The sequence below is a fragment of the Heptranchias perlo genome, chromosome 1, assembly GCF_035084215.1.
Source record: "Heptranchias perlo isolate sHepPer1 chromosome 1, sHepPer1.hap1, whole genome shotgun sequence".
NCBI classification, from domain to species: domain Eukaryota; kingdom Metazoa; phylum Chordata; class Chondrichthyes; order Hexanchiformes; family Hexanchidae; genus Heptranchias; species Heptranchias perlo.
In genome coordinates, this window is record NC_090325.1 from 116,820,208 (window position 1) to 116,836,654 (window position 16,447).

The window sequence follows — 16,447 nt, forward strand, 5'->3', positions numbered from 1 at the left end:
AGTGCCAACCTCTGTTTGGCCACCTCCCAATCGCCCCCCTCCCTCTCGATACCTCCCTCCTGATTGCCACCCCCACGTCATCCCCAGGGCCTACCTGAGGGCTGGTGACAGTAATACAGCAGCACGGGATTTACATTTGCTTCACCAGCGAGCTGCCTGGGGATGTGCAGCAGCCATCCGCAGCTCGCTGGCCTAATTTAAATGAGGCTCGAGGCCCAATTTTGATCAGAGTTCATTCCCTGTGCACTGTTCATGCTGGTAAGCTGGTGCTATCCAATTTTCCCCCTCACAGAGTCCTGCACATCTGTTTACACTGAAGGTTCATAGGTATTTCAACATGAAGCAACTGGGTGAGCAAAAAATATATGAAAAGAAACTCAGTGCCTGGACTGCTACTATTTTCTCAACACCGATACATTCCATTATGGATATCCTTCCACATTCACACTAGTATCATAACCTACAAGCAATGTATGAGCAACGGGCTCTAGAGCTGTTAGCGTCAGAAGATACCAGAAACAATCCTGGGTGCATGCTCCTCCTCCCACTTGCAATAGTTTGGCCAGAGTTACCCGATATGTAGACAGTATTTTTTGATTATTTGCTGTGTGTACAACCAGGGAATTATAAAAATAAAAAGGGAGGTTTGAAGATATTTTTTCCATGTATAAAGTTATTAGAATATGGAATGCATTGCCAGAAGCGGTTATTAAAGTCAAGACAATCATGATATTTAAAGGAATTTAGATAAATACTTCAAGAAGAAAAATATTAAAGGGTATGAGGAAAGAGCAAGGAAATGGGGTTCTGATGGAAAGCTCCACTGTGGAGCTAGCACTGGCTGATGGGCCAAATATCCTCCTGGGCAAAAATGTCCATAATTCTATTTGACTTTAATTTGTAGTCCAGCCTCTTGAACCATGTACTTTGATTTTGGTGTGAGAGACATACTCTATTATTATTCACTCTTATGCATGATAAATGGGCTGCATTGAAGTCAGGCATGAAGGAACTTTTAAAATAGATGTCCTGCCAGAAATAAAATTGTACCATTTGTCAGATCATTCCGTTATGAAGCAAAACCGTTGGTAGTTGACCAGTGCATGAGAAAACGACTTCCCTGAAGGAATTTCCTCATTAAGTACATTTCTATGAACTGACATTAATATATGTAATAAGAACAGAAAATGCTGGAAATACTCAGCAGGTCAGACAGCATCTGTGGAGAGAGAAACAGAATTAACGTTTTAAACGTTAACTCTGTTTCTTTCTCCACAGATGCTGCTTGACCTGCTGAGTACATCCAACATTTTTTTTTATTCGTTCATGGGATGTGGGCGTCGCTGGCGAGGCCGGCATTTATTGCCCATCCCTAATTGCCCTTGAGAAGATGGTGGTGAGCCGCCTTCTTGAACTGCAGTCCGTGTGGTGATGGTTCTCCCACAGTGCTGTTAGGAAGGGAGTTCCAGGATTTTGACCCAGCGATGATGAAGGAACGGCAATATATTTCCAAGTCGGGATGGTGTGTGACTTGGAGGGGATCGTGCAGGTGGTGTTGTTCCCATGTGCCTGCTGCTCTTGTCCTTCTAGGTGGCAGAGGTCGCGGGTTTGGGAGGTGCTGTCGAAGAAGCCTTGGCGAGTTGCTGCAGTGCATCCTGTGGATGGTACACACTGCAGCCACAGTGCGCCGGTGGTGAAGGGAGTGAATGTTTAGGGTGGTGGATGGGGTGCCAATCAAGCGGGCTGCTTTATCTTGGATGGGTGTTGAGCTTATTGAGTGTTGTTGGAGCTGCACTCATCCAAGCAAGTGGAGAGTATTCCATCACACTCCTGACTTGTGCCTTGTCGATGGTGGAAAGGCTTTGGGGAGTCAGGAGGTGAGTCACTCGCCGCAGAACACCCAGCCTCTGACCTGCTCTTGTAGCCACAGTATTTATATGGCTGGTCCAGTTAAGTTTCTGGATTCTGTTTTTATTTCAGATTTCTAGCATCCGCAGTATTTTGCTTTTGTTTTAATATATATAACCTGTGTCTACAGAACGCTTAGATGTGGTGCTTGAAAGAGATGAACCAATCATGGCTGATTCTGGCACATTAAATTACGCACTGGAATAAGGCAATACAATTACAAAAAGGTTTAGGTAATTCATCTGTTATATTTTTTTTATAAAATATGTACACTTTTTTTTGGTCATGAACAAGTAAAATGGCACATGAAGCATCGCCACACTAGTCAATATTTAAACTTTATATATCCTGTCGCCCATTCCATTACCTCTGAATTCTTCAGGATTCTCTTGTCCCCAGCAAGAAAGGGGGGGGGTCACAAAAAAGAATTACAAAACAGGCCAACTGTACCACAATGCTAAAAAATAGCTTATGTTAAGTGCAAGTTAAAAAGCCTTGATAAAAAGCTAGATTGCAACACAACAATATTAATTTTAGCAGTTTAAATACAAGGCTTTCGTTTAAAGTTTCCTTTTTCTGTTTGAGATACATATTTTGATAGGTGCCATTGATTTTTTTTTCATTTAAGCTATATACACAACCAGCTGTAACACTTAACAGTAACATAATTACATGGTGCTTATAGGTTATAATAACGTGGTAAGTACACAATTAAAATACTGGCAAGTACAGTTGAAATGTATTTTTTTCCTTCAAGGTTTCGAATTTCATTCCAGTCAGGTGACCAGTCACCTGGTTTTCTCCTCCCCATTCATTGTCCTGATCTTTTGATCTTTACTGTATCCAGATGGTGTTACTTCGATCTGGCCTTCGTGTCTCCACAGTCAGCTCCCCAAACGTTGAGAAAAATTGCTCCATCTCTTTCTGCAACATTTCATTGCGTTTCTCGGCATCTTCCCGTGCACGCTCTGTGTTCCTCATCTTTATTTCCACCATGGTATACTTCTTCCTTTCCTGATCCAGTTCCTCATGAAGTGTCATTACCTCAGACTCCAGCTCAAGGTTCCTCTGTTCCAAGCTGTCAATAGCAAAGTGGAAAAAGAAATGAGCAAGAATGGAAGGGAAATGATCAAATACTCTTGTGTTAATTCTGATGGATGTGGCTATTAGATTGAAAGTTGACCACATTCCCTTTGTAAAGATACAAGTTTATGAATATTATTTCAATGAGAAACGTTTGTTTATACTAAATTGACACATATGGATGAATAGATAGGATGATGACTGTGGTCATGAGACAGTGGGGTAGTATTTCAACTTTCTGCCCGGGTGTAAAACTGGTGATGCAGATCGGCCGCCTGTTATAGAAATCAGTTGATTTTCAATTCAATTGATTTCAATGGAAATTAAAATCGGGTGGTTTTCATAATCTATGTATACACACAGGCACAGAGAGAGAAAAAGATTGAAGGATAATCTTCTACGACATTTTGCAAGGATAGTCTGGGGTCTGAAGCCTACATGATATGTCCTATTAAGGCCACAGCTCAGATTCTTCTTGTAAGGAAGTGGTCTGAATAGATCTGAGGTCAATCATGGTTTTGATTGCCATTTGGTGCAGGAAGTTTCCAGATTGCCAGGTGCTTATAAATTTCTGACTCCACGTCAGATAAAAAAATGCCATGCTTTTCATTTTGAAATACTTTAGGTACTTTGATGTCCGACATCTGGATTGCGATAGACATTCTCAAAGCAACATGTTTTATGTCGGATTTCATTTTTAAGGATAGCTGGTTATAGTAATCAGGCATTTCTAAAAATGTGTTTGTACTTAGCTATAGTGATCATTGGACATTTGATTGAAAAGATCAATTTTGAAATGATTTCATTTGATGCTTCACAGCCAGGAAGTAATTTTACAGCTCGTGGTAATACCTATAAGAAGCAATGAGAACTGGATTGACCTCCTGTGGATATAGAAGCAGACTCTGCTTTATTCTTCTCTCTGAGTACCTGCCTTTGCTGATTTGAAATGCCTGGAGGATCTCACTCTGTGCTACCACTGAGATGCAAAGTGGAGGTTTTTGCAAGGCATTGAGACTAATGGCCAAAATTAGCCAGAGAGATTTGGTGAAACAATTTTAAATCCCGCAGTCCATGCTGTCTAACCTGATAAACAAAAATAAAATCACGAATGCTTGGCTGACAAACCAGAAGCCAGATCGCAAACACAGATATGATGTTGAGAATGCACTCTTACGTTGGACATAAGTCTATCAAGTGGCAAAGTTCTGAGTGGCTTGGCGCTATTACAGAAAGCAAACAATCTCACAACAGTAATGGGACAAAGGCCCCTCGAGCCTGCTCCGCCGTTCAATAAAATCGTGGCTGATCTTCTACCTCAACTACACTTTCCTGCCCTATCCCCATATCCCTTGGTGTCCAAAAATCTATCAATCTTAGTCTTGAATATACTCAACGACTGAGCATCCACAGTCCTCTGGCCGACTCCTTATCTTGAGATTATGACCCCTGGTTCTAGACTCTCCAGCCAGGAGCAACAGCTTCTTTGCATCTACCCTGTGAAGCCCTCTAAGAATTTTATGTTTCAATGAGATCACCTCTCATTCTTCTAAACTCCAGAGAATATAGGCCCATTCCACTCAATCTCTCCTCATAGGACAACCCCTTCATCCCAGGAATCAATCTAGCGAACCTTCATTGCACTCTCTCTAAGGCAAGTATATCCTTCCTTAGGTAAGAAGACTAAAACTGTACACAGTACTCCAGGTGTGGTCTCACCAGAGTCCTATATAATTGTAGCAAGACCTCCTTACTCTTATACTCCAACCCCCTTGCAATTAAGGCTAACATACCATTTGCCTTCCTAATTGCTTGCTGTACCTGCATGTTAACTTTCTGTGATTCATGTACAAGGATGTCTGGATTTCACATCAACACAAGCCTGGCTTAATCGCTGGAAAACACGGAACAACATTAAGATCAAGAGGTTCATGGTGAGGATGCTGAGGATGCCAATGTGGAAGTTATGCCTTATCTGTACTGCTAATACATTAGGCACTTTTTACTAATGTATTGATGCTGTTTGTTGATTTTAGTGTTGTCTGTAAGTTTTTCTGCACATAAAAGCCATAAAATCAGTTCCATTCTATGCTCTCATTAGCACAGAGGTGCACAGAACCATGGGAATTCAATTGCAATGATTAGCCAGGTGTAACAACCAGAAGGGGCCAAAATCGAGGGTAAAAACCAAATTGTAACAGATTCTAAAGTTCTATTCAAAACATATTAGAAAAACATCTTCCCCCTCTAATTTGCTTTGCAAATTTGTAGAGTGGGGCCCACTAGGATCAGACCATGACCTTGAAAAACCCAGAAATTTTTAATATGACTGTTTGGATTGGAGCTGCTTTAAAGGGGGTGCATCTTCTGGGGGGGGGGAGGGGTAGAACCTCTTCCAGTGGCCACCTTGCTCCACATGCCCCCTTCCTGCCAGTAGCAAGCACCTACATTGGCGCAGTCACCAGGTGAAGTCAAGTAAATGAGTATCCTCCAGAATAGCAGCAGGAAACCGACAGAACCCCAATGGAATTTCTTCGTCACAAGTTTTTAGCAAACATCTTTTGGTATATGTACATAGTACATTGAAGGTCATTGATGATGTAGCTATAAATAGTAGGGCCATATATGAGAAGGAGGAAAATAGGTTCCATGCTATCTACCTTTTGATACGATACTTTATGTTACAGATTATATTCTGCACTGTACATACAGGAACTACCACAGTTGCCGGCTGCTGCATATGAGTTTTATATCACCAGACAACACAACATGAAACAAACAAGCTTCAAAGTCTTTTGATTTTATAATGTTGGGAATAACCTGTCACATTAGGGGCAATTTGACTCCCAGGAACAAAGTTGGTGATACACGTGGGCTGCCTGACCGGGACCTGCAGTGGGAGGTCTGGTCCAATTTAAAGGCCGGGCCTCATTAACATTCCATCGGCCAGATGCCCACCCAAAACGGGCATCCAGAGGCAGCTTACCAGCTTTGGGCCTGCGAAGATCAGGCTGGCCAGAGACCACTAGGCCAGCAGTCAAGTAAGTTGCCGGGGGTGGGGGGGCAGCCTGAAATGACAGTGGCCCAAACATTCTTTGTGCCATCCAGAGGAGCACTCCTGTTCCTCCTGGCCTCACAAAGATAAGTTTTAAGCTTACCTGACAGGGCCTCTGCTGGGCGTGCGCCAGGTTTTACGGAGGGGAGTGTCCACTGCAGATGTCCCTGAAGACAGGGTGGAGGGAAGTGGGATCAATCAGGCTGACAGAACACTGGTTTGATCCCTTCTCCTCCTCCTGTTTGTTCCCTCATATCCACAGGAACCTGCTGCCCTTCAGCATCTCTACCCTAATCATTAAAAAGCACAAATACCACTGTATTATAATCAGCCTGAATTCTCATTCCCCACTCCCCTTTCCCACCCCGACTGATTCCCCTCCTGAGTCCTAACTGTACTCTGCTCCCTAGGATCGCTGCAGTGCTTAATGGGCCCACATTACAATACAGCATATCCACTGGATATATGAGCTAATTTTATTGAAATATGCAGCTCCATTTAATACTACATTGTGGCCAAAAAAATAGAAACGACTATTGGCGAACCCTCTGACGTGGTGTTTCACACGTGGAGGATCATCTATAGCAGGGGAGTCCGAGCTTTTGCCTTCATGGGCTGCGTAGGTGGAGACCACAGATAATGGCCTGTGATTTCAATCTGTATTCCCATTCATTTGCACACATCTCAAGTTGCTTATACTAACAGATCTTGGTCTTCTGATCGAGGATTTATCCACTACTGAGGCAACAGTGCTGGGGAAAATAAAAAGCTCTTTCTAAAACTCTAGGCCCACAGAATAAGATGTGTAAAAGTACATAGGACCGAAAGAAAGAGAGGGGGGGGGAAAAAAGAGGGAAATAAAGATTGGATTAAGAGAGAGAGAAAAAAAGACCGAAAGAAAAAGTAAAAAAAATTAATTTACATTTAAAAAAAATCTCCAACAACATTAAAACCTGAAGGAATGAGACTCCACACTTGTAATGGTTAATTTTCAGGGTCAGAGAGATTGTTTGGCAGTTATTAACACTGATCATACCGTTATAAAAGGTACTTAGACTGAAATGGACAAGCCCTAACTTTCTGTGGTGAGTTTAGTTCGTATCTACCTTGCAAATACAGGAACTTCACACCGTTCAATGCATTTGAATGGTGAGTCAGACAGCGAGCGGCTGTTTTCGGGCAGTTAATGGCAGAGTGGCGCATCTCGGACAGCAACTTCTGGGCTTTTACCTTTAATTGCGCATCTGCCCCTCGCTGGAAGTTGCTGTACGATCTGCGCATAAACAACGGTGAGTGCCATTAGACTCACTGTTATTTTAACAGCAAATTCTGACCCAACCATTAACTAATATGAGTATCTATAGTAACTTTTAAACAGTCATTTAAAATTAAAGATCTAGAAATCCCTGTCCCAAACAAGAATCACACACATCAACACACATAATTAAACAGCAAGCTATATATACACAACACTACTTTATCTCTTGCACCTGCGTGCTTATTCCACCCTGTGCTGCGCGGTTCAAAACCCCTTAAACAAAAGACATTTGAAGGAAAGGGTTAACTGTACCCCCTTTAAACAAAGACATCTGAAAACCTGCAAACACAGGAATGTGGTAAACTGTGTTCTCGCAAATCCTGTTTTTCCCTCACTGATGCTGATGGCGTGGGAGAAGTAGGAGTTTTGGGATCGAAGACATTGTACTGCGGATAGATATCTAGATTATTGAATAAATAAGCTAGATGGATAATATTGAGCTTAAAGCGTTGTCAGGCTTTCAAAACACGTTGGCTTTTGGAAGCATAAGCTTTTCAACACAGCAGGGGGTAATGTCAGAAAAGGCAACAAAGACATACATCAAAGGATTCGGATCGGGAAAGCAAAGATAGGTGTGAAAAAAAGCATGGGCCCCTCGTTCCTATCTAGTAATCTGTTCAAAAGAACAGGGATTTGTAAAACATCAAATAGTATTTCACCCAGCGTAAGGTCAAATGATATAAAGAATGGATTTGAAACCACTGAAGCAATCCAAATTGGAGACATAAGGACCATTAAGAATGTCTGGGTGTAGAAATGTGACGGGCTATCTCTACATGAAAGGCCATAAACAGACACAGTAAAGGGGCCTTTTACGTTCCATGGTTTAAGCACATGGTCTTTTCTACATCAAAGGGTCTCCAGTCACATGATCAAAGCCTAAACTGTCAATCATTGAAGTATGTTAATGATTGAGGCATAGCAACAGGGAGCGATTGGACAGAAAGAATGACCCTCCCCAATCCTACATCCTATTGGTAAAAAATAAATAAAGAGAAGACTTTGAGAGAACAGTGTCTTCTCTTCACCACCCGGCAGTCACAAGGAACGCACACTGTAGTTGAACATCATGCAAGAAGAAGAGGACCTCGAGTACTGAAGAGCTGATCAACCTTTAGGCCCGATGAGCAAAAGCCTTGGTTTAAAGGTTGTATATGTATTAATGATTTGCCTGATGTGTGTATGAATTGTTAAGTCATTACATAATAAGGTTGCAAATTATTAAGCGTGTAACGGGATTTTATAGAGGTAAGTCATATGTATGGTTCGATTTTACTTCATGAATGCTCATATGAATGATAACATCATTAAATAATTACTTTTGATTAACGAAACTATTGTGAGTGAGGGTGACTTTCTTTGCTTGACTATTCATCCAGTGTCCAAGAATCACATAAAATAAGGAATTCCCTATAGTGATAACACAAAGTGCTCTATGGTCAGGTATTGCACAAGTCAGAGGCAATACATAACAATGTTATTACCATCAGTGCAGAACAGTTTCACCAACGTGACCTGTTCATTCTCTACATGAGGTTTGTGGTCTCTCTCGTCTCTCCATATTGCCGTAGAAATAGAGGACTAGATTTTCCACACTTTCATAGTCAATAGGTGGCAAGCCCACACCTACCTAAAAACACTATCATCTCAAAAAAAAAGCTCTACATTTAAACATTTAAAAAAAAAACTTTGCTTGTAGGGTTGTAAACAATGGAGTAGAAATTTGTTATAGCTCATTTTAGAGGTATAACTGACATCACGCATAGGGTTCCAAACCCTCCCGGAACCACCGGGAGTTTCCCAGAATCCAGGGTTTCTCTTCCAGGCGCAGCCTCCAGCAGCCCAAGAGATCGCCAATTTAAATTTCCCCCATCCCCCCCCCATGTCACCAGCTGCTGTTGGAGAAGCCTCCAGTTCGGTGACGTCACCCACAGAGCCATGGCCAGGTGGAGTGCAGTCGGGAGAGGGCTGGAGAGTCCAGAATCGGGGAGGTGCCTGAAATGGTGGGGGGCCCCGATGTTGGGGCTCTCCGAAATGGGGGGGGGGGCGGGCTCCGAAATGTGGGGTGGGGGATGCCGAAATGGGGGGGGGGGGGGGGGGGGAGGTCTCCGAAATGGGAGGGTCTCCAAAATGGGGTGAAGGTTCCTCGGTTTCCCCTCTTCACCTGCTCACCAGGGTGGACACCTGGTTCTTGGAACTCGCACAACAGCTGCTGGCGTGAAACCACGAGCAAAGGTACTCAACTACAGAGGACCCAACCTTTATAAGGTAACTGCAATAACATTTGTAGAAGTCATGTGGTCAGCTGTCACATGGTCACAAGTCACAAGGTCAGATGTCACATGGTCAGAATGTCACATGGTCAAACCTCCAGGAAATGCCTCCAACCAGAGTTGGCAACCCGAGGCGCAGATCCAGTCTCCGCCCGAACCTGAAGGCCCGAGGCTCGACAGAAATCAGGCATCAGGCCTCACTGTAATAAGTGGCGAGCTGCCAGTGCCTGTCGCACCTCTAGGGACAGACTGCTCATTTGCTGGCAGCAGTCCTCAGTTAAGTCCTGGGTTGGGGAGGTGGGGGGCGGCTAAGAATGAGAATGAATATCCTTCACTGCACAAAATACTCCAACTGCAGCATAATTAAGGTTTTGTTTAACATAATCATAGAATTGTACAACATGGAAGGAGGCCATTCAGCTCATCATGCCTGTACCGGCTCTTTGAAAGAGCTGTCCAATTAGTTCCACTCCCCTGCTCTTTCCCCATAGCCCTGCAAATTTTTCCCTTTCAAATATATATCCAATTCCTTTTCAGGCAGTGCATTCCAGATTCTAACAACTCGCTGCATAAAAAAAATTCTCCTCGTCTCCACTATGGTACTTCTGCCAATTACCTTATATCTGTGTCCTCTGGTTACCGACCCTCCTGCCAGTGGAAACAGAATCCCCTTATCTACTCTATGATTCAAAACCTATCATAATATTGAACACCACTATTAAATCTCCGCTTAACCTTTTCTGCTCTCGGTGAACAATCCCAGCTTCTCCAGTCTCTCCACATAACTGAAATCCCTCATCCCTGGTACCATTCTAGTAAATCTCCTCTGCATCCTCTCCAGGGCCTTGACATCTTTCCTAAAGAATGGAGCCCAGAATAGGACACAATACTCCAGCTGATTTTGTACTCTGTGCCGCTACTTATAAAACCCATGATACCATATACTTTCTTTTAAAACAGCCTTCTCCACTTGTCCTGCCACCTTCAAAGATTTGTGTATGTGAACCCCCAGGTCTCTCTGTTCCTGCACCCTCTAAAAATGTACAAATTTGGTTTAAATTGCCTTCCTCATTCTTCCTTCAAAATGCATCATTACCTCTTCGATTTTGTATTTTATTCCTTTAGATACAGCACCAATTTTTGCCTTTTTATGGCTTTATCTACTTGTGCTGCCACAATTAGTGGCTTGTGTATCTGCACACCAAGGTTCCTCTGCTTCTCTACTACATTTAAAGTTTTACCATTTAAGGTCTAAATCTATACTGACTGACCTGGATTAATTCATACTTCTCCAAGTGCTTAGTCATTTCATTCCTTGTTATAGACTTTAGTAGCTTACCAACAAGTGAAACAAATTGGCCTAGAAGTTCTTGGCTTCTCCCAGAATTTTTTTTGAAGGCAGTGTTCCCGCTCCTGATTGCTATCCATCAATCTGCTGGAAGTATTCTTGTTGGGAGATGGCAAAATCAAGGCTGTGATGTCCGCCTTCCTTAAATAGATAGCACTCACTAGTCTCGGCTTACACACGAAAACAATCACTGTGCCATGAGCTAACACGAGCAGTGGTTGCAAGATGCTGGTGTACCTGATGCTCATTTTCAAGGAGATATTTTGGATAAGGTGCACCAGCTTTTCATGTTCGCTGATGGCCGTGTTCAGATAAATCACTTTTTCTTTTTACCTCCTCCCTTTTTTACCAATTTTCTCCCCTCCCATTCTGGCACTGACTCCTTGCTAAGGCATCAGTGGCCTTTTGGTAAATCACCCAAGTGACTATTCTTCATGTGCGAGCCTAGACAGTGATATTCAACCATTGGCGGCATCCTAGATGGGCATAATCCTACCCTCAAACAACATGAAAACTTCCAGCCAAAGGAAGTTTCTTGTAGACACTAGGAAACAACTTTTTTTTCCAATAAAACAGGAAGCTAAACACGGGGAGAAGTTGAGATGAATTTTTTTTTTGTTAATGGTGTTATTTAAACATAGGCTGCAGTACAGCTTTAAAACGGTGTAGCTGGTTTTTGAAATCTACTTAACAGCCACCTACCTTTTTATTCTAGCTTCATACTCAATTTTCTGTTTTGTTACTTCTTGCTTCAGGCTTGCAACAAGACTGTGCAAGGCACTGTGATTGCCAGTGGAAGTGTTGGAGACAAATGTATCGCTGTTATCACTGCTGCTCGTAGCACGACTACTGCAGCCACCTCCACTACTCCGCTCATATTTGTTCTCGGAATCAGTCCGAACGGATGTCTCGTGCGCTGGTCCCTCCAAAACCGGGTCTTCGTAACTTCCTGTATAAATGTCTTGGTCTGGGCAGGTAGTTGTGGAGGAGCGACAGGAATTTGAATGTTCTATCAAGGAGATTTCACAGGACGAGGTGGACCAGGTGGCACTGTCCACACTCTGCTTGTCGTCGCAGTTTGAAAGTGAAAACTGCTGCTGAACATTGTCGTAGGTGGAAAGTCTGTTGTGTTGTGTGGATTCGCTGTTTACTGTGTCCTTGGGCTTATTGTCCCTCAGTGTGACGTACCCATTGGGCATCCACCCTCCAATTCGATTGTTTAAAGAGGAGCTCATCATATCTGTGCTGGACACCCCCATTCTCACTCCCCCATTCTGCATGCAACCAGTCCCCATCTTGGTCCCCGTTCCTTTCAGTGTGGAATTTCTCCTCACTTGCAGACTCCCGTTTGGCAATGTCTGCATTTTCTCCTGGTTTTCTGTGGGGCTGCTGAAGGACCCGTTGGTGACTATACCACTGCCTTTAGAATAAGCCGGATTCTTTTTCACCATGACAGGTGGGCTTCTGTTGACATCCACTTTGCTGAGGCTGGTCCTGGGGCTGCTGCTTGACTTGTTGCCCCCGTTCAGTGTGGTAGGAGAGCCCCCATTCTCACCACTTCCCCTTTTGGGCGACTCTGAGTTATCCCAGGAGCACTGACGTACAGGCTCAATCGAAGGCTTTTTGTTCTCTTTGTTGAGAGGAGGAGGAAACGGTACTAAGGGTTTCTTTGGCATTTCATTGTTGTTATTGCACCCATCCTGTCTGCTCTGAAGCTCCTCTCCTTCTTTGGGAAATAACTTGCTGTGTTCACTTATAAATACAGACATTAACTGCTGAACCAGGACTGTACCTGCAAAGGAGGAATCAACGACAAGAAATAGTTACAAGCTCTCCACTACGTACAGTAAAATTGTCTTTGGAATGAAACAGTGTAAACTTCACAACATTTACGCCAAGCAGGCAAGCAGTTAAAGATCATTCATATTGGTGCGTAAGTCTATTAGCCAGGTTGAAAGGTGTAACAGCCTTTATGACTTATGCATCTTTTATTTACTCAAATAAACCATTAAAAAGAATATGAGTCTCTTTTTTGTTTTTTACTGAAGCAGCTCTCCTCTTTTCAATCCATTTCCCCTTTGCAGCAAATACTCAGTTGATTTCATAGTTCGAGCTGATGAATATAATGGGATCGAATATCCGTGGGCCTTTGACCCTGACGGAAATGTTGTGACCCATTTGCTGGTGACTTCTGCCATCGAGGAGGCTGGAACTTCTGTCAGGGCTGATTGAGGGGCGCTTCCTGGGTCCTCCCTGCAAAGATGTCTGCAGAATCCCACCACCCACCCCCCACCAATCCCAGTCCCTTATAATAGAACGGAAAAATAGTCTTAAAATTGGAGCAGCACCTGCTGCTTTGATGGTGCAGCCAAAGGCTCTCAAAGAAATGATATAATTTCCCCATAGAGAAAATGGCCTGTCATTTAAAAATAATGTAATTCAATGTGGGGAAGTGTGAGGTTATCTACTTTGGATCTGAGAAAGACAAATCAGAATATTTTCTGAATGGTGAGAGACTTTTTTAAAGGCAAATCGTGTTTAACTAACCTGATAAGAGTTTTTTGATGAGGTAACAGAGAGGGTAGATGAGGGCAATGCAGTTGATGTGGTGTATGTGGACTTTCAAAAGGCGATTGATAAAGTGCCGCACGGGAGGATTATCATCAAGATGCGGTCCATGGAATAAAGAGGGCAGTAGCAACATGGATACAGAATTGGCTAAGTGACAGGAAACAGAGAGTAGTGGTGTACAGTTATTTTTCGGACTGGAGGGAGGTGTACAGTGGTGTTCCCCGGGGGTCAGTGCTGGGACCACTGCTTTTCTTGATATATATTAATGACTTGGACTTGGGTGTACAGGGCACAATTTCAAAATCAGCAGATGACACAAAACTTGGAAGGGTAGTGAACAGTGAGGAGGATAGTGATAGACTTCAAGAGGATACAGACAGGCTGGTGGCATGGGCTGACATGTGGCAGATGAAATTTGATGCAGAAAATGCAAAGTGATACATTTCAGTAGGAAGAACGAGGAGAGGCAATATAAACTAGAGGGCACAACTCTAAAAGGGGTACAGGAACAGAGAGATCTAGGGGTATATGTGCACAAATTGTTGAAGGTGGCAGGACAGGTTGAGAAAGCGGTTAAAAAAGCATACAGGATCCTGGGCTTTATAAATAGAGGCACAGAGCACAAAAGTATGGAAGTCATGATGAACCTTCATAAAACACTGGTTCGGCCACAACTGGAGTATTGTGTCCAGTTCTGGGCACCGCACTTCAGGAAAGATGTGAAGGCCTTAGAGAGAGTGCAGAAGAGATTTATTAGAATGATTCCAGGGATGAGGGACTTTAGTTTCATGGATAGACTGGAGAAGATGGGGTTGTTCTCCTTGGAACAGAGATGGTTGCAAGGAGATTTGATAGAGGTATTCAAAATCATGAAGGGTCTAGACAGAGTAGGTAAAGAGAAATTGTTCCCATTGGCAGAAGGGTCAAGAACCAGAGGATATAAATTTAAGGAACCAAAGATGACATGAGGAAAAACTTTTTTACACAGCGAGTGGTTAGGATCTGGAATGCACTGCCCGAGAGGGAGGTGGAGACAGATTCAATCATGGCTTTCAAAAGGAAACTGGATAAGTACTTGAAAGGAAAAAATTTGCAAGGCTACGGGGATAGGGCAGGGGAGTAGGACTAGCTAGTTGCATAGAGCAGACTTGATGGGCCGAATGGCCTCCTTCCGTACTGTAACCTTTCTATAATTCTACTAGGAGTTGTGGAGGAGCAAAGCAATTTTGGTGTCCCTGTACACAAATCATTAAAAACTAGTGGACAGGTAGAAAAAGCAACCAAAAAGACTAATTGAATGTTGCCTTTATCTCAAGGGGGATGGAACACAAAGGGGAGGAAGTTATGCTTCAGTTGTACAGAGCCTTGGTCGGACCCCATCTGGTGTACTGCATTCAGTTCTGGGCAATGCACCTCAGGAAGAATATATCGGCCTTGAAGTAGGTACAGCACAGAATCACCAGAATTATACCAGGGCTTAAAGGGTTAAATTATGAGGGCAGGTAGCATAAACTTGGTATGCATTCCCTTGACTTTGGAAGATTGAGGGGTGATCTAATCAAGTTGTTTAAAATGATAAAGGGATTCGATAGGGTAGATACAGAGAAACTACTTCCTTCGGTGGGGAAATCCAGAACAAGGGGCATAATCTTCAAATTAGAGTTGGGCCATTCAGGAAAGAAATCAGGAAGCACTTTTACGCATAAAAGCTAGTGGAAATCTGGAATTCTCTCACCAAAAAAGGCTGTGGATGCTGGGGCAATTGAAATATTTAGCAAAATACTGCGGATATTGGAAATCTGAAATAAAAACAGAAAATGCTGGAAAAGCTCAGCAAGTGAAGCAGGATCTATGGAGAAAGAAACAGAGTTAACGTTTCAGGTCAAATGGTCTTCGACCTAAAACATTATCTCCATTTCTTTCTCCACAGGTGCTGCCTCACTCACTGAGCTTTTCCAATATTTTCTGTTTTTATTTAAGACTGAGATCGCTGGACTTTTGTTTAGTAAGGGCATTAAGGGATATGGAGCACAGATGGGTAAATGGAGTTGAATAGGCTTCTCTGGACCCACCACGAAACCTTGGGCCTGTCCTGCCCGGGCCTCCCCCCACACTCCCCTGACTGATCTCCTCCACATCTCCCCCCAATCTCACTACTTACCTTAGTGCCGGGGACTGTTCCTGTGGGTCCCCAGCAGCAGCATCCTGCCTCCCGAAAAACTGCTCCCACCCACCGGCCAGGTAGTGAATCCCACCAGGTTCAGGCAGGTGACTCACCTCCAGCATTGAAATGAGGCTGGGAGTTAAAATGGCCTGGGCCTCACGCCCGCACAGTCATGGTAATTTAGCACACATCCCGCCTCCCCTCCCCTTCCTCAAGCCGCACTAATGCCGAGTTAAAATCGGGCTTTAGTCAGTAGAATTATTGACCAAAATCATTAATCAAGAATTCATAAAAATTATACGTAACAAAGTCAATTATCCAAATACTCCATTTTTCAATATATGAGGAGCCTAACTTTTCTTCTTCATAAGGAATACTTGCAACCCAAGGCATAGTACCTTACAATACATCATACAGCAAAACAAAAACCCTCTGTACTGAGTCAGCTAAATAAATTATCGGAACCCTCCTTGTCTCAATTTATTTGTAAAATTGATTGTCACTGGCATGAACGCAGGCTCATTACTGGACGAACGAAGCGAGGTTCGAAGAAATGGATCACACGGAGGATTATTAGAATCCACAATGCTGTATCATAAGTAACTATGGAGGCAGAGATTATAGAGCGGATTTTCCTCTACTGCACTTAGGTGTAAACAATTTCTTGGGCAGAGGGCATAGAGGTAAATCGGACAGGGAGAATCGCACTCCTCTAATGGAGCTCACC

General features: G+C 43.3%; 1 protein-coding gene across 4 annotated transcripts in view; it reads right to left on the bottom strand.

The window, feature by feature from the left end:
• Nucleotides 1-2,136: 2,136 nt before the first annotated feature.
• The window catches only part of arhgap24 (Rho GTPase activating protein 24), a 403,142-nt gene continuing 388,831 nt past the window's right edge, over nt 2,137-16,447 (bottom strand). For all 4 annotated transcript variants that reach the window (XM_067990483.1, XM_067990500.1, XM_067990491.1 and 1 more), the window contains 2 exons: nt 11,688-12,777; nt 2,137-2,986 (listed from right to left, as the gene is read on the bottom strand). In XM_067990483.1, coding sequence (XP_067846584.1) covers nt 2,743-2,986; nt 11,688-12,777 — 1,334 coding nt within the window. In that variant the 3' untranslated portion in view covers nt 2,137-2,742. The remainder of the gene's footprint in view (nt 2,987-11,687; nt 12,778-16,447) is intronic.